General features: G+C 37.4%; 2 protein-coding genes and 1 pseudogene across 2 annotated transcripts; 1 reads left to right on the plus strand and 2 right to left on the minus strand.

The window, feature by feature from the left end:
* The first annotated feature begins 1,638 nt into the window (after window positions 1-1,638).
* On the plus strand, window positions 1,639-3,146 carry LOC131785687 (adenosine receptor A3-like). Its single transcript, XM_059102618.2, has one exon. The coding sequence runs from the start codon at window positions 1,643-1,645 to the stop codon at window positions 2,558-2,560; it is 918 nt and encodes a 305-aa protein (XP_058958601.2). The 5' UTR covers window positions 1,639-1,642; the 3' UTR covers window positions 2,561-3,146.
* Window positions 3,147-14,461: 11,315 nt separating this feature from the next.
* LOC136280539 (beta-1 adrenergic receptor-like) lies at window positions 14,462-16,693 on the minus strand. Its single transcript, XM_066165884.1, has 2 exons — window positions 16,551-16,693; window positions 14,462-15,728 (listed from the first exon to the last, which is right to left on the minus strand). The coding sequence occupies exon 2, from the start codon at window positions 15,676-15,678 to the stop codon at window positions 14,767-14,769; it is 912 nt and encodes a 303-aa protein (XP_066021981.1). The 5' UTR covers window positions 15,679-15,728; window positions 16,551-16,693; the 3' UTR covers window positions 14,462-14,766.
* Window positions 16,694-17,699: 1,006 nt separating this feature from the next.
* LOC131785686 (beta-1 adrenergic receptor-like) lies at window positions 17,700-18,726 on the minus strand (annotated as a pseudogene).
* Window positions 18,727-25,690: the final 6,964 nt, after the last annotated feature.

Below are 25,690 nucleotides of genomic sequence, written 5' to 3' on the forward strand. Positions count from 1 at the left end.
AAATAAGTGGGGAGGGAAGAAAGGAAGAGGACAGAGGGATGGCTAAAATGTAGGAATATATAAGTCCAGACGAGAGATTTGGTATCCAGTGCAGCTTTTGCTCCCTCATTTTATTTATCACTCTGACAATTAGTGCTCCTGTAGTGTTTTATCAGATTGAAACGAAAGTGATGGGGGATAAATAACCCATTCGACTTCCCTCAGGATAAAAGTCTTTCCCTCCGGCTACACATTAGTGTGTCATTAGTATTTAATCACACTAAAAATCCATTTATTTACGGGAAATAAGTTTTAAAATTATGATTTAAAATCGTCAACCTCATATCGGTAAATTTTTTAGGCAACAGAAGTGTGCATGCTAAGCGTGTCTTTTTCCTCAATTAAGTCACATTTGTTAGGCTCTTAAAATATTTCATGTTGCACCATAATATCTTGGTTATTCAAACCCTTTCCAGAATAAGTTGATTTTCCTTTCCTATACATGGAAAGTTCTCTGAAAAAAATTTAACAAATTGCTTGGGGGATCGTCGACTGTAGAAATTGAATTTTACAAATAACATGTATTTTTTGTTTCCTCTAAAAGCACCATCTTCAACTTAACCTTGTAAAGCTGGGTTCAATGCTAATTGAAACTCCATTAATCCTTTCCGGCTTCCAAGATCTATATATAAACTTTTCTACCTGCCTGCCATACATTACTTTTTAGTTGATCTGAGCTCCGAGAATCTGGTGTCACACTGATCGAACTGATTATCCTCCGCCTGACATTTTTCTTTCATCTTATCAACATTTTGCTCGACAAGGTATTGTTAATTTGACGGGAAATGCCCTTTTGGTCATTTTCAAAAGGGTAAATAAGTATTTTCTTGGTCATTATCAAAAGGGTAAATAAGTATTTTCTTGGTCACTATCAAAAGGGTTAATAAGTATTTTCCTGGTCATTATCAAAAGGGTAAATAAGTATTTTCTTGGTCACTCTCAAAAGGGTAAATAAGTATTTTCCTGGTCACTATCAAAAGGGTAAATAAGTATTTTCCTGGTCACTATCAAAAGGGTAAATAAGTATTTTCTTGGTCATTATCAAAAGGGTAAATAAGTATTTTCTTGAGCTCCAAAACTGTATTAGTGCTTTTTTCACATGAACGATTATGCAAATTATTGAGTAGCAAAGAAACCGTTTTATGGTGGAGGGAAAATTGGTGGCAAATCTGAATAGAAGGGATGAACTAGGTAAAGTCCAAAAAAGTGGGGAAGGAAGAAAGGAGAAGAGAGATGGCTGAAGTATAGGAATATGTAAATCTGGGCGAGAGATTTGATATGCAGTATTATTTTTGGTCCCTCCTTTTATACATCACTCTGATAATTAGTGGTCCTGTAATATTTTATCAGATTTAAAGTGATAGGAGATGAATAACCTATTCGCCTTCCCTTAAGATAAAAACGTTTCCCTTCGGCCACACATCAGTGTGTCATTAGTATTTAATCACACTAAAAATCTATTTCGTAACGGGAAATAAGTTTTAAATTATGATTTAAAATAGTCAACCTCATATTGGTAAATGTTTTAGGCAACAGATGTGCGCATGCTAAGCGTGTCTTTTTCCTCAATTAAGTCACATTTGTTAGGCTCTGAAAATATTTTATGTTGCACCATAATATCTTGGTTAATCAAATGGACCTTAGGTGTTCTCAGTTTATCGATATCCATGGAGACCTAGAACCTGCTTGGGTTGGCTATGTTTTCACTGTTTTGAATGCAGTTTTCAGTGGAAGTGCAATCTTAGGAAATCTTCTGATCTTGGTTGCCCTTAAAAAGGATTCTCGTCTTCATCCTCCATCTAAGCTTTTGTTTCGTTCCTTGGTGTCGACGGATCTCTGTGTTGGCCTTATTGCGCAGCCAAGTTTTGTAATTTATCTTATTTTTATCCTTAAAAACAAATTGATCTTTTGTGAAATAATTGAAGGTGTAACCAACGTCTTCGGCGCTGTGTTTGCAGTTATTTCGCTTTGCACATTGACCGGAATAAGTGTAGACAGACTTCTCGCTTTGCAGTTGGGAATGAGATACAAACTCTTTGTAACAGTGATCCGAGTTCGTAGAATCCTTGTTTTGTCCTGGTTGCTGGTTATTTCCGGCGCTTTACTGCAATTTTGGAACTTTGATGTCTTCTTGGGCGTTATGACAGTTGTTGTGGTGCCATGTCTTGTGACGACATCTTTCTGCTACTCAACGATTTTTGTCACTATGCGCCGTCGACGAGCGCAGCAGATTGCTGAAACTGGAAAACAAACAGGACAGATGCTCAAGTACAAAAAGACAGTCTACAAACTGTTGTGGATTTCCCTCATAATAGCACTGTTTTATCTACCGCTTGCAACCTTTATAACCGTAAAACTCATAATCGGAGCCGAGGCAACTAATGCAATATTATTCGTACTCCTGTCAACGGTGGTTTTCCTCAAATCCTCCCTGAACCCTTTTGTTTATATCTGGAAGATCAGGGAAATAAGAAGAGCTGTAGTTTTAACGCTGCGGAATCGTTTTTTATCTTGCCTCTAGCAATAAGGGAAGGGGTTAAGGCTAGGGTTAGGAAATGCATACTTGCTTTGATGTCAGTGACCCAGGACGACTTTTTTCGCGATTACAAAAACTTGACTGGCCAAGTTTTATTGAGATTAATTCATCTGTACTTGAAATCACAGCCTTCTTAAAAGATCGAAGATTTTAGTGAAATAGAATCTTGCTAAATCTCTTGCTAGAACTCAGTCTCTTGAAGAATTTCGAAAACATTTGGAAATAAATCGAAAGAAGCCAGCTACATACATCGTTAATGCAATTTAGTGGCTACTGCTGGATCTCTCCAACTGATGTGAGAAGTCAACTATCACAATATTTGTGTTTTAAAGCTGTTTGCTAAATTTGTCTCACTTTTAGTTTAAGTGAAATTTTATGCTTCTAACTCTATACTGGTAAAAAAAAGCCGATTTCGTCTTCGTCAACGTTTTTCAAATATTGAATCGTCACTAAAATCCCCTTCCTTAGTACAATGGGAGGTTGTCCCTTAGCTCTTACGCTCCTCTATCAATATATTCTCTAAGATAACTTATGTCCCTTATCTATTAAAAGTTTTAATCAAAATGTTGGACCAATTATTTACATTTCTAGAGCAGGAATTGTGTACTTTCTTTTGCTTTAAAAGGAAATGAAACGAATTCGATTTATATCTTAAATACTGAATTATTTTGTTTCCGTGCGGTACAATGATAGTCAGGACTGTAGTTCTATCTTTAATGAGGATGTTACAACCGTCAAGTTGCAAACAAGTTCAAGTGCACTTGGAATTCCCGGTTTAATGTGTTGTCAATTTCCCTAAGGTATGAGGAGATACGAAATTAATTTTTTTTTACTGTTATTCGTGTCTCAAACATTTTACCTTTACGTAAAATATCAAAGTTCCTATGACCAAATATCTGGAGATACATGAGGTAAATAAAAAATTAAGCTAGTAAATAATATCTCCAGTATTTTCTCTTTTCAGAATAACTCGAGTTCTGAATCGCTAGAAGACTACTATAACTGTCTGATTGGCGCCCTTGGTGTTTCCTACTTGTGTACTGTTAACTTTTTCACCATAATTAAAGTAAGCAATATTTAGTGTTCATGAACAGATTAAAAGATATAGATAAACTTAAAATGAAAGCAACGGAGATGCGAGCAATGTTAGCTCGCAAGTAAGTTTTGTCATGCTTGTCTGTTCTAACTTAATCAACAATGTAAGTCGCTCATTTTCTTATTTTAGGTATCATTTTAATTTGCTCAAATAATACGTAGAGTGTAGATCAAAAAGAAGACTGCATCACCTCGAGACGTTCCGCCATTCTCGTGAGTTTCTGTTTTATTGTTATGTTAAGAATACAACGATAATACAAGCTGTAATCCAGTACTGAACAGGTGCAAAACTCTATCGGTCAAGAAATCAAATTAAAAGCTCGTAGACCGTATTTCACGCAGTAGAAACCACAATAACTGAGAACAAAATTGTGGGAATGTTCAATGAATTTCGAGGCGTGGATTTTTCCGTTTCGAGAAAAGCGCAAAGAAGAATCAATTTGGATTCACTAAAGGAAAATATCCTTTATTTTATGTTTTCCTTGAAAACTGAATATTTGCTTTTGAGGAATCTGCCGCACTTAATGGCTGTGGGTACAAAAACTCTTTTATCGGCGTCCATCCGGTTATAACCCCTAAGGATATCGGTAATACTGGTCAGGCTCTACTTAAGAAACAGTATTACCAACCGCATTACCCTCGATACTATTTTTCTGAAAAGGTTTTGCATTTGCTTGAGTACATCAAGCTCCTTCTGATAATTGTTGTGTAAAAAAACCTAACTGTATATTTGTGGTTCCACTTGAACTTCGGTTTTTAGGCCGAAAAAGAATCCTAAGTGTATATCAAGTGTTAGTTTTATCCGTGTAACAAGATCATTAAAAGACGGAATTAGTTTGCCATTTTACCTCGGGGCCTAACGGAAATGAAAACTGAATGTGATTCCTATACCTAAACATTATAAGAGTCTTTATCACATCCAAAAATATTTATCTTGGTCTTTAATATCCGGTTTTCTAAACAACTATTGTATTGGTGTCACGAATTGTCAACTTGACAAGATTGTATGAAGTTGTGCAACGCATCGAGCGATTACCATCCGCAGAGCGAAACCATTGAATGTTCTAATTCACTTCCTAATGGAAAACACGAGCTTAAGTCTCGAGCCTCATGAGGTAACTGAGTGCACTGCGTACATATACATGTTCGTGAACCTTAGATCCGACTGGATAATCTTTTTAACTATCGCTTTCAATGTTGCTATTTGTTTAATGGCAATCGTGGGAAATGCACTTATCTTGGTGGCTCTTCAGTCGGACTCTCACCTTTTTCCAACATCAAGGATGTTATTTCGCTCTCTGGCATCAACTGATCTTTGCGTTGGTCTTATTTCTCAACCTTGCTTTGGAATCTTCTTATTTTCGGTGATTACAAATCGTATGCGCATTTGTGAGATAACAGAAGGTATCCTGCATGCCAGTAGCGCGGTACTTTGTGGTATATCTCTTTCCAATCTGACCGCAATAAGTGTGGACAGACTTCTCGCTCTGCAACTAGGGCTGAGGTACAGACAAATTGTGACTGTTCCACGAGTTCGCGGAGTTATTGCTCTCTCTTGGCTGGTGTATACGTCACTTGGCTTGCTATACTACTTGAACGTAGATATTTATTTGATTGTTTTGCCAATAAACACACTCTTATGTATTATTCCCTTAATAGTTTGCTACATGAAAATCGTTGTCACAATGCGTCTTCGTCAAGCTCGGATTTACGAACGGGCACAACTGAATAATGTCAATCCAGGCCGTCTGCAAATGTACCAAAAAACAGTAACTTATTCAATGTGGGTTTCGCTTGCAATAATATTCTTTTATCTTCCATTTATGGTTGTCATAGTTTTCAGATTGATTCACGGAAACAGTCTTTCTCTTGTGCGTGTAGAAGGCCTCGCGGCATGTTTGGTTTTCCTTAACTCATCGCTGGACCCATTTATTTACTGCTGGAAGATCAAAGAAGTGAGACAAGCTGTGAAGATGACGGTCAGACGCTGTTGGCCTCTCTCTACGTAGAAATAGCGCCTGGCATAGTTATCGAGAAAATGATCTTATTTTGTCCTTTTAACTCTTAGCAATGGGTCATATTTTTTTATCTACCGAGTCTTTGATGTGTATGTCGCTAATTTAATGAGGAGTGAAATTTTTTTCCTGGCGTCGGGTAATTGAGTCGAATAAGATAGCAGTCAATAAAAAACTGGAATTGGTCGATTATTTGAGTTTTAGAGGACCCAACAGTTTTTTCGCTTTCCATCCAGTTTCTACTTCTAAGTATAACACAACGAAACGCATGCGCATTAAGAAATGTTGCTGCCATAAGAATGAGAACTGTAAAACTTTGGCTTATATTGTAAATCAAGAGACTCAAATCTCTTGAGAAAATCAACTGCTAAATGGTCGGAATGGTTGTAAAAATATTCGTTTATAACAAGGACAAAAACCAAAATTTTTACTGCACATTTGTGAGTTCCTTTCAACTGTACAATTAGTTATCTATCAGTGACCGCCACATAATAAAAATCTTGCGTGTCACCCTCAACATTATCAAACATAATATCTTCTAATTGATAAATTTACTTTTAACAGTATTGAATTGTATCTCGTACCTAGCAAGCTGGTTGCATATACATCTCCCAACAGAGATAATCACACATATCCACTAGTATTTGTTCATTGGTGCATCCCAGTCACCAATCTTCCTCCAATTTAATTTAATTTATTTACTTCTATAGCGCCCTTTAAAATTTATATGATCAAAGGCGCTTTACAATTAGTGTCTCTTCCACCCATCCCACCCCAGGGGAGGACATCCACCACACAGTAATCTCGTGCGTGGGAAATTAACGTCTCCTACCCCAACCCTGCAGGAGACGGGGCCTACGGTTTTACGTCCTATCCGAGAAGACGAAGCAATGTGAGTGAAGCGTCTTGCTTAAGGACATAACGTCATGCCCCAGCCAGGACTTGAACCCAGGCCGTCGGACCCAGAGTCCAGCACACTGACCACTGGACTACTCTCGCCTCACATAACACGCCCCAAATAAATTCAAAACGAGAGAAAACAGGCTTTAAAAGTCAAGGAAGACTAAGGAACACTTTCTTTCTGTGTTTGAAGTCAAAGTTACTCAATAATTAAATAAGGGAAAGGTTTCCTCCAATTTTCTCCAAAACTGCCACCGTGTTGAATTCCCTCATTTGTTCTCTTTCACTGTTGAACGGCCAAAAGACAGAGGTTTCAATAAAGCCGGTTACTGTCGGTTTACCGCCGCCTATAGGACCCCTCCTTTCCTGCCATCTGTTTCGCATGTGAGTAGGCTATTTAGTTTGGGTTTTACCCGACGACCTTTTCTAGACATGGCTGCCAATTACACTACCAGCTGCAGCTTATTGAAAAAGTTATTAAAACCCCTGCCTAAAAAAACCGTCTGAAAACGGACGCAGGTGATCCTAATCAAAGGGAAACAAAGGGAGACGTCAAAAATTATATGCAAGTGTTCGAAATTAAATCAGACGAACCTATCCAAAACGGATGCGAGTGTCCAAAATCAGATGAATCGTCCGATAGTGAACTGAAGTATCCGAAATCGAACAGAGTAATTGTCTACACGAACGAATTTGAAATAAAATTTTCCTTTTCCGTATAATCTATTCCGCGTGTAAATGCAGAATTCGTCATTATTGTGGTAGAAAGGTCTACTTTACATGTTTTTAATCTTACTTAACTATTGACTGTTACCCTTTTTTTTCTAAACAGGAGAAAGAAATGTTTCCACAATTTTCTCATTTTTTTTATCATGAACAAGACCAGATCAAAGGGTCTAAATTATTGAAATTTCTTTCCCGTTTCCAAATCGTAGGTATAATCTATTGATAATAACGAGGCATATCAAACTCATGGGGTACAAATAGTCTTAACATGAATGTAGTGACCACGCCCACTTCAACGCCCCACTCAAATCGAGTGTAATTTTCGAATGTTTTACCATTGTGCGGATTCTCTACGGAAAAAGCACTCAGTGTACCTCTGAAATATTAAACTGTAATATTGTGGCTTTCTATTTCAGTAATTTTCTAACTTGAAGGTAAAGTTTTTCCCTCGTCATTTTTTCCTTTTCTCCGAGCGGTTGCGTGAAATTAACAAGGCGTTTTTGATCAAAACACGACCGAGCGAAGGGTCTCGGGCGATATCTCTTTTACGCAGGCGCAAATTTAAAATGTACTGCCAGAATCAAGAAGAGGAAAAAATTTCCTTTTTTTTGATATGTAAAGTATCGAACAAAAAGCAGATTTACCCTCGTCAAATGGCGTTTCAAAACAGCTGTATCTTCCTCCTTTTGATTTTTTCCTGTTTGTAATCGTGAAAGCAGTAGGAGAGGGTTTGGGAAACTCAGAAAGCGCTTCGGAAATTAATCTGCCATCGTTTACTTACAAGATAAACAAGTAAGATTTGTGAAGTTCGTTGAAGTATGAAGTCTAAATAAATGCCTTTTTAAAGCTTGTTTGCTGGATTTTTCGTAAACTTCTCTGATTAATTTTTCGTTTCAGCTTACTAATCTATACTATTTCAAAGCAATGCAAAGACGAAGACGGAGAACCATGAGTCGGTCCTTTCAACAATCGTAAACAAAGTGTTTGAGCAATCAGGTATACGAGGAGCAATAATCAATAGTCGCATATCAGAAGTCTTCAGAATGAAAATATTCTGTCTTCAAAGAGCTGTCAAGAAAGCTAGTAATCGTGGTGGAAGGCAATTAAATGCACCTCTTAGCAAGTTGGAAACGGGCCCTCGGTATCTATTTAATATCATATCGATCTCAATATCATACAGTTTTGTATCTTTCTTCCGTGGATTTGCCTTTCTAACGGGGGTGTATGTTGAGTATTCATTGCAAAATCGCTTTGTTTTTTCTATTTCCCTCTTTGGCCTGTCCGCCATTTTGAAAATTCGTAAAGGAGAGCATGCGCATTACGTGGGGTTAGTGGTTGCGTACAACTGGAACAGAGAAAAACAAATGTTCGTCGCACTGGGGAAAGAGTTTGATATGACTATATACAGATTACGATCGTAAGAATAAAAAAACGTTGAAAGAAGCGATGACAAATGGGAATCGTAGACCACATAACTCGATAGCAACGTAACACGAAGCTGGGAGAGTCATTCAAGCGATCTTCAGTTAGGAATTGCCATTTCAAGGAACACAAAAAAGCTGGGTAACGCGAGAGAAATTCACCGAAAATTAACCAAACTGATGTTAAGGCAACTCAGTTATATTTTTTATTTCGACCATATGTGCTCATTAATTATGATAATTACTTATTTGATCACCTCATGCGCAAAAAATAAGTGTTTCTCGAATCTCTTATGTTTCCTACAGCTTAATTTGAAAACTATGATTTTTTTTTTTATTTTTCGGTTGCTACTTGGAATTAGGATAGTAAAATTAGTGTTTAAAATCTTGATGGTGGTCGCATTGTCTAATAAGGCTGGTGTCTTCGATAACTGCGTCCAAGGGGTTGTCTGGCGTACTTAGCAGCATACTTTGTCCTCGGGGGCCTCTCCTGGTTCAGTTCAGGTCTTTGAAAGTACAAACTCCTTCTCATCTGATTTGACTGGAATGGTGAGTTACAAACCCCAGAGAAATGCTTTTGTAGGAGGTGAGGTGGGTTTTCTAGCCGCCGAAATAACTCGGTGAAGTATGCACGTTCATCAAGTCCTCGAGCTTTAATGCGGTCATATGATCCTACATGGATTCTGCTGCAGTGACGGTCACAAGACATTTTTGGATTGGAATGGAGGACTGCTTGTGAATTTTTCTCGACTTGCTTTCTTTTCTCAGCTGATTGATTTTGAAACCAGGTCTGAAATAAAAGACAAAAACATATTAGCGGTTGGAATATCTAGAACTTGAAATATGCTTTCTTTAAGTTAAGGTTTAGAAGACTCATTGAAGTTTTGTGTAAGTCAAGGGCGCGCACGATCAAGACACTTTACAATAGTTGCTCTATGCTCAGAGAATGATCATCCAATTCAAACAAAACCAACGAATTTAACATTAATTACCATTTATTGACGATGAAACTGGACTTTTATTTTCGAAATTATTTCGACGCCTTGGAAGGAGTTGTTTCACGCTTTTATTAAAACTCGTTTCAGCTCTTACTTTTTTATTGTTTCACATTTTCTTGGTGCCCGAACTACTGTACTCAAAAAGATAAGTAATGAATACTTTTAACTTACTTGTTGACTTTTTGCCGAAATGCCAGTTGATCCCATCGGTTCATCCACCTTTGCAGAGAATGAATATGGTTGCCACTTGAACACTGTCTCTACCTTTGGTCCTTCATTTGACAAAAATGCTGCGCAGTGTCTTCTGGTCCACGGCAGTTTCCCGGATTGTCTTGACACAGGGTCGTTTTCGCTGTCATTACTGGAGAATGTGCAGTCAGAGGAGGGAGAAGAGCCTGGACAGGAATGATTACAAACGCTGCAGGAACTTGCTTTACAATGACTAGAACTGTATCCACTCTGTCCTTCCACCATTACTGAGATAAAAGAGGTTACCAAGTATAATCAGCCAGAACTGTACGAACTAGGAAATTCGGCGTCTTCGTGTAGCATCATGACTTAAAACTTGAAGTAGTGGTATTTTGAAAACATAATTTGGTTGGATGCAAGAGGGGGGTGCAATGTTTATTATTGTTATTATTATTATTATTATTATTATTATTGTTTTTAAAGTCAAAACTAGCAGCAAGTAGTTGAATTACTTGTGCAATATACATAATTTACAATAATTTAAAAAGCATATATTACAAAAAGTATAATCGTATAATAATGAATTCTAAGTATAAACAATTAAAAATATTAATAATAATAATAATACTTTGATTTATATTTGCTCTTTTGCTGCATAGTGCGCTATGAAGGAATTTTGAGACCTTTGGGTTTTGATACCAGGCATAGCAAACATTCGCTTATTCCTTAGGTTGTACTGAGAGGCATTCTTGCGCGCAGGTGGCCAGTCAGCTAGTCAAGAAATGACTTTAGATATGCGAAGTAAAGATAAATCTTGAATACAATAATCATTAAAACGTATCTAGGTTAAGAGTGTTCCATCATTTATTTTAAAAATCACGGCAAGAAATTAGCTTTAACGAACGCAATCTGAAACTTGCTCCTAGTAAACTGTAGTGATTCTTTTGATTGGCTTTGTTGCAAACTTTGATTAGTAAAAGTCCATTTTACAGTCGCGTGCTTGGTTGCCAAGCATTTTAACAGGAGTAAGGCTTTGGGTGACCTTGTTATGATACAAACCTTGCTGCTTTTCATATGTAAACTGTTTTGGTATTCTGCTAACTAGATGCTGGTCTCTATCTCAACAAGGTCATCTTCAGCCTCACTCCATATTAAAGGCTTGGCAATTAAGCGCACAACTGTAAAATGGCCTCTTTAACCTTCTACTATATAATAGGGCATTCAATGTATTGATAAATTTGTTTCAACTTACCAGAGTTAGAGAAATGTTTGACAGTCTCAACTGTATCTTCCAGACCAAGGATTTTGCAGATTGAAAAGGAAAGTGGTTTGGTTGTAGGCGGTAAGGAAGGTGCATCAGTGGACGCCATTAAGCGAAGGGCGGAGACAGATGATTCCATGGGTGTAACGGCAACAGTTTTCGGGTGATTGCTCTTCATCCTGGTACTGACTGACAGACAGACTGCTGTTGATCCGAGAGAGCTTCCATTTTATATCGTTGGTCACCCGACGGTTCGCCGATCATTTTCTTTATAGCGAACCGACAAACGCGGAGCGGTTATTTTGAAGGATTTGAAAGAATATCAGCTAAAACAATTGCACGGCCGGAATAGATGAAAAAAAATTGACTTGTGATCGGGCGCAATTCGGTATTGTTAAAATCACGCACAATTAATTTCAATTTACATTTAAACTTTCAAAACTCGCTAGTTGATTAAATAGATTTCTATGTTCACAGTAGAACCTCTCAGCGGCTAGAAATGGCCCCATTCACTTGAAATTTTTTGGGGGCCTCTGAAACATAGTTGCCAGCCTCAGATTAAAAAAGAATTTCATAACCTGCGGGCCGTGGGAACGATAAGTCATACACGGACAAAGGGTGCGAGGGTGTTGCCGTATGCCGGCACTTGCTGCATCTCATCACAAAAGGATAAGAATACTTGGAAAAAGTTTTTGAAACCATTATGGGCCAACTGTTATCATAACACGACGCTTTCCTTTTAAGTCATTGTATTTAGCTGTTGTACGTGAAGAGTAAGTCCGCGCTTTTAGGCTTTGCCGAAGTTGATCGATTTACTTTTGATTATCCGCAAATTATTACTCTTATCAATAACAACAAACGAGGCTTTACTCTTCTGCAATTCGTTTTGTAATCAAAGAATTCAGAACTTAAGAACCTCTGAAGATAAATATAGAGAATCAAGCGACAGTCAAGAAAAATCACAATTTTTTTTTCAACTTCCATTTTAGCAAATACCTACAAAACAACGCCTCGTGTCCTCGGGCTATTTGATCATTGGTGAAAAGTCCTTTTTAGATCCATGTGGAAAATAAAATTCAAATTTCATTCTCGCGCCGTAGAAAGAGACTTAACTTTCCATTTCAGAAGCAGTTAAAAAAATAAAAGGGTTGTGCGGAAAACGAAAACTTAATTTCAAATTCGTTCGTGTAAATAATTGATTTGTTCGATTCGGATACTGCCGTTCACCATAGGACGATTCATCTGACTTTGGACGCTTGCGTCTGTTTAGGATGAGTCCGTTTGATTTAATTTCGAACACTTGCATATAATTTTTGACGTCTCCCTTTGATTCCCTTTGATCAGGATCAACTGCGTACGTTTTCAGACAGTTTTTTAAATAAAGGGTTTCGACAACTTTTTTAATAAATAAGCTGCTGCTGACGATGTAATTGGCAGCCATGCCCAGTAAAGTCGTAAGGTGAAACCTAAACTGGAGAGCCTGCTCACAGGCGAAACAGATGGCGGTAAGAAGTCCTGTAGGCGGCGGCAGATCGATGGTTACCGGCTTTTATTGAGACCTCTGTCTTTTGGCCGTTCTAAGGTGAAAGAGAAAAAATTTCCCTTGTTGAATTAGTGATTAATTTTGACTTCAAAAACAGAAAGAAAACGTTCTTTCGGCCTTCTTGACTTTTAAAGCGTATGTTCTCTCGTTTTTAATTTATTTGGAAGAAGATTGGTGACTGGGATGCACTAAGGAACAAAGAATGGTAGGCATGTATGATTCATATCTTGGAAAATATACATGAAAGCGGTGTTTTAGGTTCGAGGTACGTGAAAAAACAATAAATACGACGGTTAAACAAATTGTATTGCACTAGATCACTGAAAAGTGTTGCCTAAGTGTTGCCGCGGCGTTTATAAATTTTTCGCGATTCGAGTGCGGCGTTCAGTTTAAAACCCAATTCGTTAACAATGTGTGTTCTTGAAAGCTGTAGATTGAAACGCGCATTGTTTGAAGGTGCTGGAGTCCCGGTTTTCAGCGTCATAGTTTCTTATTCTGATGCATAATACATTGTAAGTGAAACGAGCATATATACATCGAACAAATCGTATATATTTATTGCACTAGATTATTGAAAAGTGTTGTCTAACATAAAATTGACGTTACAGATAACGCATTGTGAATGAAAAGATAAAAGATTTTGTCCAAAGAGAGTAACTTTTTCACTCTATAACTGTATTTAGTGGTATGAGTCTCACTGCTTAATGCACAAAAGAGCAAAAAGAACAACTGGCGTAAGGCGATGTGTTTGAGTATTTTTGGCAGTTATTCAACATGATTCATTTGAGGGAGCGAATTACACGTGAGCTGCATTCAGTCTCAGATAGCTACATGTCGTTATAAGGATTTTTCCCTTAAGTTCCTTGCTAGGTCAAAACATTTTTTAAGGACATAGATTAAAAAATTCATACTTATACACGTAATCAAATGAATTTCACAGTCCTTTTCCCTTCATTAGGAGCCTGGCAACGCAGGCTACGGTTTTCTGATGGGGTCAATTATTCATAATTTATAGGCAAAATGTATAAAACATGTATTTAGAGCTAAAATTTTATTCATAAAAAGCTCAGTTGTCGTTCAATTTTCAAAGGAACTTGCTGTTCTGCTCTATGTCAAACTTTTATCATTCAAAATTCTTTTGTATATAATAAGAGCCATTACCTATATATATTTTTGATATTAGTATTTGGATGGGAGGGAGAATCAGGAAAATTATAACTGCCAGTGAGGGGGAATCACTGGAATACTACATAGCCTTATGGAGGAATCTGGTAAATTTTCTCAACGTCCGTCGACAGAATCAGGTGCTCTTAAACATTTCTGCATTATTCTCAATTGAGAAGCATTCTTGTCTTCTTAATACGCAAGAAATATTTTGCTCACAAGATTTTTAACAATGTATAAAGCGCCCTGATTATTATTCAGTGCATTTTCGCTGCACCTGAATGAAGAATTTATATTAATATGCCTCACATACATGTGATGTCAATCAACCCTACGTGTGAGTTCTTGAGATGACACCTCTCTGCGTGTGAAGTGAGGGAACTTTAAAAAAACAACCGGCGCCCAAGTGATTATCAATTGGTCTATATTCATAGAAAAGCTGGCCTTAATCCTTTAGAAATTTATTACTGCATATCATTAAATGCATCGAAGCCTCTTAATTTACAATTTTCTTGAGATTAAAAAAACCTTATGCTTTGTAGAAGTCAAAATTTGAAGGCAAAAATCAACCTCCTTTTGTTCCTAATGAAAATTTTACATGCAAAATTAAATTCGTTTTATTATATTTAAAACACAAATGTTTTCTATAGCACTCTTTAAAAAAGTTTTAATTTGCAATTTCTGGTTCTGGTTTGAGTTGGCTTTATTTGTTATTATAATTTTTTGTGTCTTATCTGAAACTGTCAACTGTTCGACGTTTATGGAAAATACGACAGTGTGCACATCAGAATATTAGATCTCAAACATTTTCTTCCATTAAAAATCAGCATGTTTTTGGTTGCTATTATATTATTCGTTTACGTAATGATTTCTCTTGGTTTAACGACGAGAGGAAGTTTGTTCTATAATTTGTCTTCCACGTACTCGAAAAGTGCGATTAAATGCTTCATAGAATTTGCTGTTTCGCAAACAATAAACCCACGGGTCGATTGCCGCGGAAGTAAAAGCAACCGCCTCGACAATAGTCCAAACCTTATGATACATGGTGGAGTAAACCATATTTTTGCTCAAATATTGAGTGAAAGAAGTCACTAGACTCGGTAGCCAGCAAACAACGAATAGCCCCACCACAATACTAACTGTTTTAGCAGCTTTTAAGTTCTGTTTTCGTCTGTTCACGGATTCTTGATTCTGTAAAGTGACAACATTTATTCTCCTGGACTGCGTCGCAGAGGCTTTCAATATTCGAATGGAACAGAACACAATGATGATCATAGGAATTAACACTGTTATGATTGTAAAAGACAACCACAACTCAATAGAATCATCTCTCACAAAAAACCTTGAACAGGGGAGAAGAAACGATAAGACCCATACAGAAGCTATGATGAGATAACTTCTCGTGTTAGTAAGAAGCTCTTGGTAGCGGAGCGGATGAATGATAGCAATATACCTGTCCAGACTAATGCAGCATAGGTTGAACGTTGTAGCTACAGTGGTGTGTATCCACAGATAATTAATAGCTTTACCGTAAGTTTTCAGATAACTGTCTTCGTCATAATTGATGCACCTGGCCGTTGCCCATACAGGGTTTATAACAAGTCCTACCGACAAGTCCGCCACAGCCAATGAAGCAATGAAAAAATTCGAAATTATTCTGAGGGAATGATTTCTGGCGATCAACCATAAGACAACAGTGTTGCCAATTACGGCCACTAGACCTGTGACACTGAACCAGGCTGCTAAAATGATCCTTTCTTCTTGGTTAAACTTCTCACTGGTGCTGTTCATATTTCAACGGCGTCTTTCACAGGACTGCATGCGAACTTGGCATGAATCCTCTAATATAAGATGACAAAAAGGGTTCATAGATTTAGCACAATTTTTAAAGATTTCGCATATTGTTGAGTCCAACTGATAAAAATCACCATCGAAGAACATAATTAATTATTTAGAAAACACCGGTGGCCTGTTTTCAACTGCAGTGCCTGAGTGGTGAATCATTTTCAACTTTGCTATGCTGTCGCTCTCGCAACAATGTTAACTGGCAACCTCTCAAATTTCTCATTAACAAAATTTTTGGAAGGACGCGAGTCGAATAATATATCGAATGTTGTTATTGAATAATCATTTCGTCCGTCAAAACATTCAACAACGGTCAATTGTAATACAAATGGCCAGTATTTGCAAGTAAAGTGACAAAACTACCCCATGTCGAATGAAAACATGACGTCTCACTCAAGTGAGAAATAACAAATTTGATGTTTGTGCTACAATTCCTTCCCGTCATGGAAAAATTCTAGTCTATAGAATTTGAAGCTACACGAGTGCACCAGACTGCCAATTAGAAGATCATGAAGACGAAAAGTTTAAAATGAAGAAGCGCGCTGTATTTATGTTAGCCTCTGTATGATTTCTTTATAAGTTCTCAGACATTCATGTTGTTCTAAAGGTCTGTCAAGTCTTACCTTCTCTTCTTGCAGTGCCTTCGTTAATGCTGGTAAACTATGCATGTCGTATCATAATTACAAGATCAATTGATAAAATCAACTACAAGTCATGTTTTTATGAAGATCCTGCTCTCTTTCTTTTCAGCTCAAACTCGCTTTTTACTGGTCATGTAGAGCGCAGACAAACAACTTTACAGTTACAATTTTACTTACCCGACTACCTGCCCTTTTAACGTCAGTGTAAATTTGGCCCCACCGGAAAAATCCACATTGATTAATGAGGTAAGATCACAGAAATGTTTCCAGAATTCTGACTGTACCCAGAAATACATTAAAAAACGGAAAGCAACGGGATCACATTGAGCCTGTGCATATTAATATTCTTCTGGTGTAGCTATAAATAATTTAAATGCGGCAATTGTTCAAAAGGCAAACACATCATTTTGTTTACTCAGTTCCCTTTATTTATTCTATGAATGCAACATTATCTGTTTGTCAAGAGAAAGTCTTTTTGCCTAACGTATACAAAATAGATGCAAGAAGATTGATTTCTTACCCACCGAGCGCGAGGGCCGTACTGAGGATTATTGGCCCAAGGTTATGGCAGAGCCGACCGAGCGCAGCGAGGTCCGTACTGAGACAACAGAGGGCCAAGATTCCTCAGTACAACTCGAGCTAGCGAGGTTAGTAGATAGTTTATCATATGGCACTCGGATTAAATTTGTTTTTTTTTTAATTTGCTGGATTTCAAGAACTTTAAAAAATTAAACGATTTATCTAGACTAAGTAAGCCCATATGTTACAATAAATTTTTCATGTAATTTTCTGGCACGTGTTGTTCAACCATGAGCATTTACGCTAAAGATTCAGTTGATAACTCTCCCATTACTTGCTATAAAATTCTTTGTAAACACTGACAAGTTTAGAAAACTTCGTGTAATATCAATTTAAAAGAGATTTCGTCTGGATCGCTGATAAGTTTTTCTCATTCTATTTTCCTATTTCTGATTTTGGAACATAATTTATTGCAATTACTTGGATTAGTTTCCTGGCCAATGACCAATGCTTCAACATTCATCGAAAGTCTCTGAATAACAACCTCTGTAAAACAAAATCGTCCACTGAAAAATTCCACTGAAAAACAAAGGTCAATTCCACCCAATTACCGAGTTAAATGCTGAAACTTTGCCGACAAAAAAATAACTTAGGTAATAAATGATTCACAAGCCTAATGGTATAAGAAATTTATATTCATTTCCAAGTGAAAAGCTTTTATAGTTTTGACAACAACTTAATTCAATATGACCAGCTGTTTCCCTAAACTTGAAAATAATTATTTACCAAGCAACTATCTTACCAAGCTACTCTAGATGTTCTTTTTTTCAGCGGATAGCCTGAAAACAATTATTGTGTGTTATGAATATATACAGTCAGGTCCCTGCAGTCTTTGAACCGAGGACGGTGTCGTTCCTCAAATATAGTCTTTTAAGAAATCGAAATGTGCGTGATAATGCTTCATAGAACTCGTTGTTTCGCAAACAATACACCCATGGGTTGAATGCAGATGAGGTAAACGCCACTGATTCAACAAATGTCCACACGGAGAAGTAGACTGAGTTATAGGACACTTTGTTGCTGAAATAGTGCGCGAAACCAGTGATAAGACTTGGAAACCAGGAAATCACAAATAGCGCCACTATGATACTAACTGTTTTAGCAGCCTTGTAGTTCTTTTTAGTTCTTCTAAAAATGTCTTGATCCTGTACAAGGCTACTTCTCAGCTTGACGTTGTTGTAATGGATTGAAGCTGCTTTAAAATTCGAAGAGAACAGAACACGATAACAGACATAGGAAATAATATTGTCATAACTGTAAAAGATAAATACAATAAAGCTAAAGCTGTTATATCCTGAACCATGAACCTTGAGCAGGGTAAGACAAGGGACATATACCATACATTAGCTATCAGTAAATAACATCTTCTGTTGATGAGAAAACCGTGGTAGCGCGGAGGATGAATGATGGCTACGTACCTGTCCAGGCTAACACAGCATAAGTTAAATGTTGTTGCCACAGTAGTGTGGATCCATAGGTAATCTATACACCTACCGAAGGTTTCGAAGTAGGTTTTAGAATTATAACCCAAATATCTTACAACTAGCCACACTGGGTCTATAACAAGTCCTACAAGGAAGTCCGCGGCGGCCAACGAGGTCAGGAACAGGTTGGACATTGTTCTTAGAGATCTTTTTCTGAAAATCAACCACAGGACAATTCCATTTCCAACTACTGTCACTAACCCTGCGACACCCAACCACGTCGCTAATGCGATCTTTGCTTCCAAAGGTAGCGGTTTACCTTGGTTTCCCAAAGTTCGTGTGTCATTCATTTTTACTGTGTCGATTTCTCTATCAAACTTTGTTTTTACTTCTTGTCAAAAATGTTCGATGAAAGTGAATTGTCCATTACTTTGGACAAACTTTTAAATTTAGTTACAGACCTCGATAAAATGTCCAAGTACTGTTTACTATGATGCGGATGTGGTTTAAGCCAGACTTTCGCCACTATTGTTGCGATCTTTTGTCATGTTCCTACCGTGAATATGAAAGCGATCTTCGCAGTAATGAACACTACTTGAGCAGTAGTGAAATATATGACTTTCATATATTTACCGTCGTTTACGTTCCTACCATTTTGTCATATTATCTTTTCCGTGGGAAGTGACCGTTACTATTAATTCCCTGCTGTCAAGCATTGTTTCTCTTGACCGATGGTTTTCGCCACAGCTTATTTGCATTAATATTTTGTTTATAGCTCGAAAGACAGATCTGCGTGGCGCATTAGCATCAATTTGTTTTCACTGCTTTTATTGGACGGAACTCGCCTCGCTCGGTAAAGAAATAGAAATGAAAAAATGAGGACTCAGAATTTTTTCTTTGTCCCACGCTCGTAACAAGACGAAAAAAAATTTTTCTTTATATCTTTACCGAGCTCAACACTTACCATCTCTCTTATTTCTACCTACAAACATTACGCTATCGACATTGCTGATCCTAGCAGTATGCAGGAAGCGTGTCATATGAACTTCGTAATAGACCTCGCTCACTGTGGAGTCTCTATGTTTCAGTGGTTACAGCATCTGAGCGCAAAATCCCAAGGTCTGAGGTTCAATTCCACATGGGGACTCAAAAGTTTTTCTTTGTCCACGCTCGTGACGAGATGAAAAAACCATCTTTCTCTATTGAATGTCTGTCATGAAAATTAAATTGGCCGATATGGTTAGTCCGTTATCAAGACGACTACTTTTTCCCCATATGAAGATATTTTGCATATGCATGGACTTATTATTAACTAGCCTCAGCGGGGCTTTCCTACAATGTTGTCAAAAATATTTCCAAATGGGTTCTCGAGTTTGGAAGAGTTGTGCTGCAAATTCATTTCTTCGTGATATCTTTGACAAATGCAGCAAAAAAAAAAAAAAAGAAATGAAGAAACTTCCTATAAGCAATCCGCTGCCCAGGAAAAGGTTCGAGGCTGATTTAAAATATAATTCATGATAATAATAATATAATAATAATAATAATAAGGACTTTATTTATAGAGGGGGACACGTAACAGCTGAAAAGCTGACAAACCTGTGGCCCTCTAACTAGATTATACAGCATTACAAAATAATACTAATAAATAGATAAATATACAAATAATTACAAAATTCTATGATAGAAATAGCAGGATATATTAAAAATATTCAGAAAGATAAAATTAATTTATAAAAAATTAAAATTAGATAATGTGCTATTGCTTAATATTGTTTCAAAGTTGTCCAGGTTTCTATATGAGCTTATAAAATACTTTTTCACAGCTGTTTTGAATAGTTTTATACTAGGCTTATTTTTGATATTATGGGGAAGGCTGTTCCATAACTTAACTGCGTCAACACTGAATGCCTTGCCACCATCGTTATTTCTTAGGTATTTGGGACACACTAAATTTAAATTGCCATGTCTAGTAGACCTATTGTGTACAGAACTGTTCGTCTTGAGCAAGTCTCTGATGTAAATCGGAACATCGCCTTTAAGGCTCTTAAAAATCATTGTACACTTATTTAGTTTGATTTCATCAAAAAAAGGCAACCAGCCTAGTTTACTAAAGTTTATAACACTTCTAGAATAAGAGTCAACTCCAAGAATTACTCGGGCAGCCCTTTTCTGTAACCTTAGGAGACAGTGGAGTTCTTTAGCGTCGCAGATATTCCAAACCATGCTCCCATACATAAGGACGGGTTTAATCAAGGCGTTATAGTATAAGAGTCTTTCTTTTATTGGAAGGTATCTCTTTATCTTCTTCAATAAACCAATACGCTGAGAAAGCTTGGCCTTTAGACTAGAAATGTGGTCGCTAAATGTAAGATCTTGATCGAGTGTTACACCAAGCAATTTATAAGAAGTTACTTGTTCTATTTCGGCCCCATCAAGGGTTATTGACAGGTGATTGCCATCCGCTAATGATGAATGTAGCCTCTTTCCGGTGATAAGTAATGCATTGGTTTTAACGGCGTTTAGGACCATCCCATTTTCGCTAGACCATTTACTTAATTTATCCATGTATTCTTGAAGACGTCGTTCCAATTCCAAAGGTGCATTATCGATATTAGCGCTGGCTTTAAATGTGGTGTCATCCGCGTAAGCATGAATAGTTGAGTCCGATCCAACAGCTTCGGGAAGATCATTGACGAAAATTAAAAACAGTAGAGGTCCTAATATGCTACCTTGAGGAACTCCATTGGTTAGCGTAAGTTGTGACGAAGTCGAGTTATTTACAGTAACACACTGTTTGCGATTGAGTAGATAGCTCTGCAATAGCTTTACAACATTATCTGGAAATCTATATGATCTTAACTTTACCAGGAGAATGTCATGATTGATCAAGTCGAATGCCTTGCTATAGTCCACAAAAACTAAGCCGCTGACGTTGTTCTTATCAAGGTCAAGAAGGACTTGGTCCAGAAGAAACAACAAAGCAGTATCCGTGGAGTGGTTTTTACGGAACCCTGATTGGAAGCGGTATAAAAGTGAATTTTCTGTTAAGTAGGTGTTCACAGCATTGAAGATGTGTCTTTCAAAGACTTTAGAAAGAATAGGCAAAATGCTAATAGGACGATAGTTTTGAATATCTTGCTTGTTTCCTTGATTCTTGAAAAGAGGTTTAACCTTTGCTATTTTCCATTGTGAGGGAAATGTACAAGTTTCAATACAGTGATTTATAATTTTAGCTATGGAGCATGATATTTCAGGAGCTGCAATCCTTAGAACTCTGGCACCAAGCCCATCGATTCCCGTGGCTTTGTGTGTAGGTATACTTAGAAGATAATCGTTAACCTCACTAGGAGTTATTTGCGGAATAAGATTTTCAATTTGACTGTTAGATTTGTCTGGTGGACCAGGAAGAGCATCATAATGAAGTACAGGTGTCGACTTTATGAGACGTTTATATACATCAACGAAGAAGCGGTTAAAGCGTTCAGCGATTGAATGGTCATCCTTTATCAAGTTGTTGTTTTCGTCAGCAATAGGGACGGAGTCGTCGTTATTCTTTGTATCTTTAGATAGGTCTTTAATTAAAGACCAAAGTTTCTTTGGACATTTTTGATTTTTACTGAACTGAGTTTTAAAGTACTGTTCCTTCGCATTTCTTAGTTTCCTCGTCACTTTGTTTTTAACCAGTTTAAAAGCAGACCAATCTTGCTTATTTTGTGTTCTCCTGGCCCTCTTTAGAAGATTATCGCGTTTATTTATTTCGTTGTATAGATCATTAGTGAACCATTTTGGCTGATTGATTTTCTTCACACTCTTGGACTTTAAAGGTGCGTGATTATCAAGAATGTCATTAAAGATTTTGTACCAAGATTCAACAATGTCATCGGCATCTCGAAAAACAAAGGAGATATCCCAAGGGGCTTCTCTTAGGTCTCGCAGAAAGCACTCTTTGTTGATTTTGTCGATATTTCTGTATTTGATTTTGGAATGTTGTTTACGTTGTGCATCCATGGTTTTGTAGCACCTCAAGATGGTGACCGGAAGGTGATCGGAAAGTCCAGATTTACCTATGGATACTTCTCTAATTCTAGCAGGATGACTAGAATAAATATGGTCTAAGCACGCATCAGAGGCAGGTCTTGTTACCCCATTTACCATCTGCGTTAGTCCAAGACTGTTCAGTGCCTTTGCGAGACAATGTTTTGAATAACAGTTGAAATCAATATAATCCAAATTAAAGTCTCCCAGAATAATCAATTCATTGTTTTGGAGATGGGCATTTTCAATATTTTTACCCAAGCTCTCATTGAAGGAGTCTCTTTTTGAAAACACCTTTAATTGAGCTGTGATTAGTTTGAAGAGACTAACAAACGAGATCAAAATGGCTTTCAGGAGAAAGTCAAGATGGCGCACGTGAAAAAACCAAGTACTGTTCTAAATAAACTCAACCATTAACTGCTTTAACTTCGAAAAAACTGTTCTGAGTAATCAAAGCCACTGAAGGTCTATAAAATTCTTTATTTTTTCAGGCCTGCATAAAAATACTGGCTAATCCTTATTTGTGATACGAATCGTTTAAGTCCTGTGAAAGCTATTTTGATTTGTGTCTGACAAATCCGAGTTTTGGATCGAGCCTTACCGTCCCAAGGCAATCAGTTGTTCCTTTGGGAAATAAATGATATGTCCACTATGTGTGGTTAAGCTTTCATATATTTGAAACATGAGAAATTGCCAGTATATCCATTGTTTTTTCATCAATATCTCATAACTTTAACTTTTAACAGAAGCTGAATTCAACCCTAGTAAAGTAACAAATGCTTTTCATGAAAATGTAATTGGCCGATTTGATAAGCCCATTTACCATGACGACTGTTACCTGCAAATTGAAGACATAAATGGTATATTCAGCGTGCGTGTTTAACTTTTCACTTATTTGAATATCTATATAACAATCGTAGTTACGAAAGTTTGGCCTAAATCTTAATCTGTGGACTAGGGGAGTGAATAACATTTCCAGTAAAACATTTAAAAGCCATTAGCAAAGTACCACTTGAGATGCGCAAAGTTTTGGGAAAAAAGCTGCTTTTGGCGGCACCAGCGGGAACAATGAACAAGATGAACCAAGTATGTGTAGTGCGCTAAAGATTGTTCTATAGCTGAGTGATAAAGCAGCGACTTACGAAACTCAGAAATTTGCGATTCAGTTTCGTGTTAATCCTCCTTACTTTCCTTTTTTTTGTTGCCCACCCTGTTAAGAAAATGGGATATTAAATGTTGTAGACGTAAAAGCGCAATGTTCAAAGGTGCCCCCCTTCCGGCTCTTAAAATGCTATATTTTCTAGGGCTTATATATAACGAGATAAAAGTGTTGCCGAAAAAGCTTTAAGGGTGAATGTGCTTTACAAAATTCCTTGTGTTTCTGACAGACCGCTATTTAAAAGCCACACCTGACCCTTCACTCAAGAATTTTGAACTGTAGCTGAACAGCAGAGTCGACACTATTTAATAGCTGGCATAGGAAAAGCGTGAGGCGATTTAACCCAGTGTTCGTTAGGATTTGTATTAGAGGTATCTGACAAATGCTGTTGAATCTAAATAGCTAAATCGCAGCAGGGTCTAATCTGTTTTGCAGTCGACATTGGGATGGACAAAATTTTCTCCCATGGTTTTGCACATCTCCTGCCGTCTCGTAAGTGGTTCTTTCCATATATCTTCCAATCGCTCTGACGAAGGGCTAACGCTCGAAAAGTCAGCTTTTTTACTCTTTACGGTGGCTAATTTACGTCTTCAACCCAGTTGTTAACACAAACTTACCTGCTATACTCTCCCACCGACGCAGCACCACAGTTTCTTTAGAAACTTACCCCTTTATTCTTTCCATATAACCGACTCTGGAAAATCTTTTGATTTTAGTCTCCCTTGAAAAGGACACATCCCTCCATCCGCCATCAAAACTTCTGCTTCGCACTTTGACAATAACCGATCTTTATTCCGGCCTCATTTCAAAGCCGCTAACGTTTACCCTACTCTTGTCTGCTATCACCTAAAAGTGGCGGACCCTTTGTCGTACGGCTAAATATTCTGTATGTGTAGTTACCACGATTTTCTCAGCGGTATCCCTTTTGATTCTAACCTCCATGGCAGTTGACAAACTCCAGGCCCTGAAACAGGAATTAGATATAGCGGCAAATTGCAAATGTCAAGAGAGTACGCGTGGTCGTCCTGTTAATGCGGATGAAAAGCACTCTAATCGGTTTACTTTACCTTTGGAACATGACATTATATTTCCTTTTCGCTGAACTATTTATAGCAATACAGGTGATGATTTCAACCTTCTACCTCTTACTTTCGAGTAAGATTTATCGCGTTTCCTCAGTGGAATTTTCTAAGATTTGCTGGACCGTTAAACATATTTTTGCCCTTCCTGGTGCCTGTACATGTTGATTATGATTCCATAAGCTCAAATTTAAGATAGAGGAAGAAAACACAAATTGCAAATAGCGATGAAACTGCCCTTGTAACTCCTATTTTTTTCGGCTTTTAAGGAATCGGCAGGACAATTTTCACAAATTGAGAAAATGTTTAGATATTTCACCGAGGCAAATTGAAGAAAATCATAGGTAAAGCCAAATTATCGCTGGCGAGCGCCTCTCTTCGTGGAGCCATCGCTTAGTAACGAAAGTCATTTTGACAATATTTACAACAGCAAACGATAGTCCGAACCTTACTCATTGCTTTTTGATGGCTTTTAGTGACCATGAAAGGCGAAAACATAAACATTTTCTAGAAAAATATTACGCTGGCGCGCGCCAACATTCAGCAAAAAACCCTATGGAGCCTCCTTAAGAGATAGTTGATGGTTTTGAAATGAGCTGTTAGGCCCAGTCTTACAGGCGCTAAGCTATATCCTGTTTTACTGACTGATGGTGATGTGAATCATTGGCTAAATATTGATCAGTGCAGTATCAATAAAAGGGAATGGTGTTATCTTTCTCGACTCAGTGCATCGTGCGGTCCTATAACTTCTTGCTTCTAGCAGATATCCGCCCACATTTGTACGAAAGATCCCAACGACTAAAAGGTAAAAAACAAATGAAGAGCTCGTGCAAGATTTCAAATTTACAGTGGTTCTTCCCTACATTAAAGGTGTCTCAGAGGTTCTTCGTCGCTACTTACAGCAACAAGGACTGCACACAGTCTCTAGATCTGACACGCGCGATATCGATGCTCAAGTCACTCTAAAGCGTTGCCATAAAATATAAACCCATTTAATCTGTTTTCTCTTTCGAGATATCAACAACAAATCGATAGAAATAA

The sequence above is a fragment of the Pocillopora verrucosa genome, chromosome 4, assembly GCF_036669915.1.
Source record: "Pocillopora verrucosa isolate sample1 chromosome 4, ASM3666991v2, whole genome shotgun sequence".
Lineage (NCBI taxonomy): Eukaryota > Metazoa > Cnidaria > Anthozoa > Scleractinia > Pocilloporidae > Pocillopora > Pocillopora verrucosa.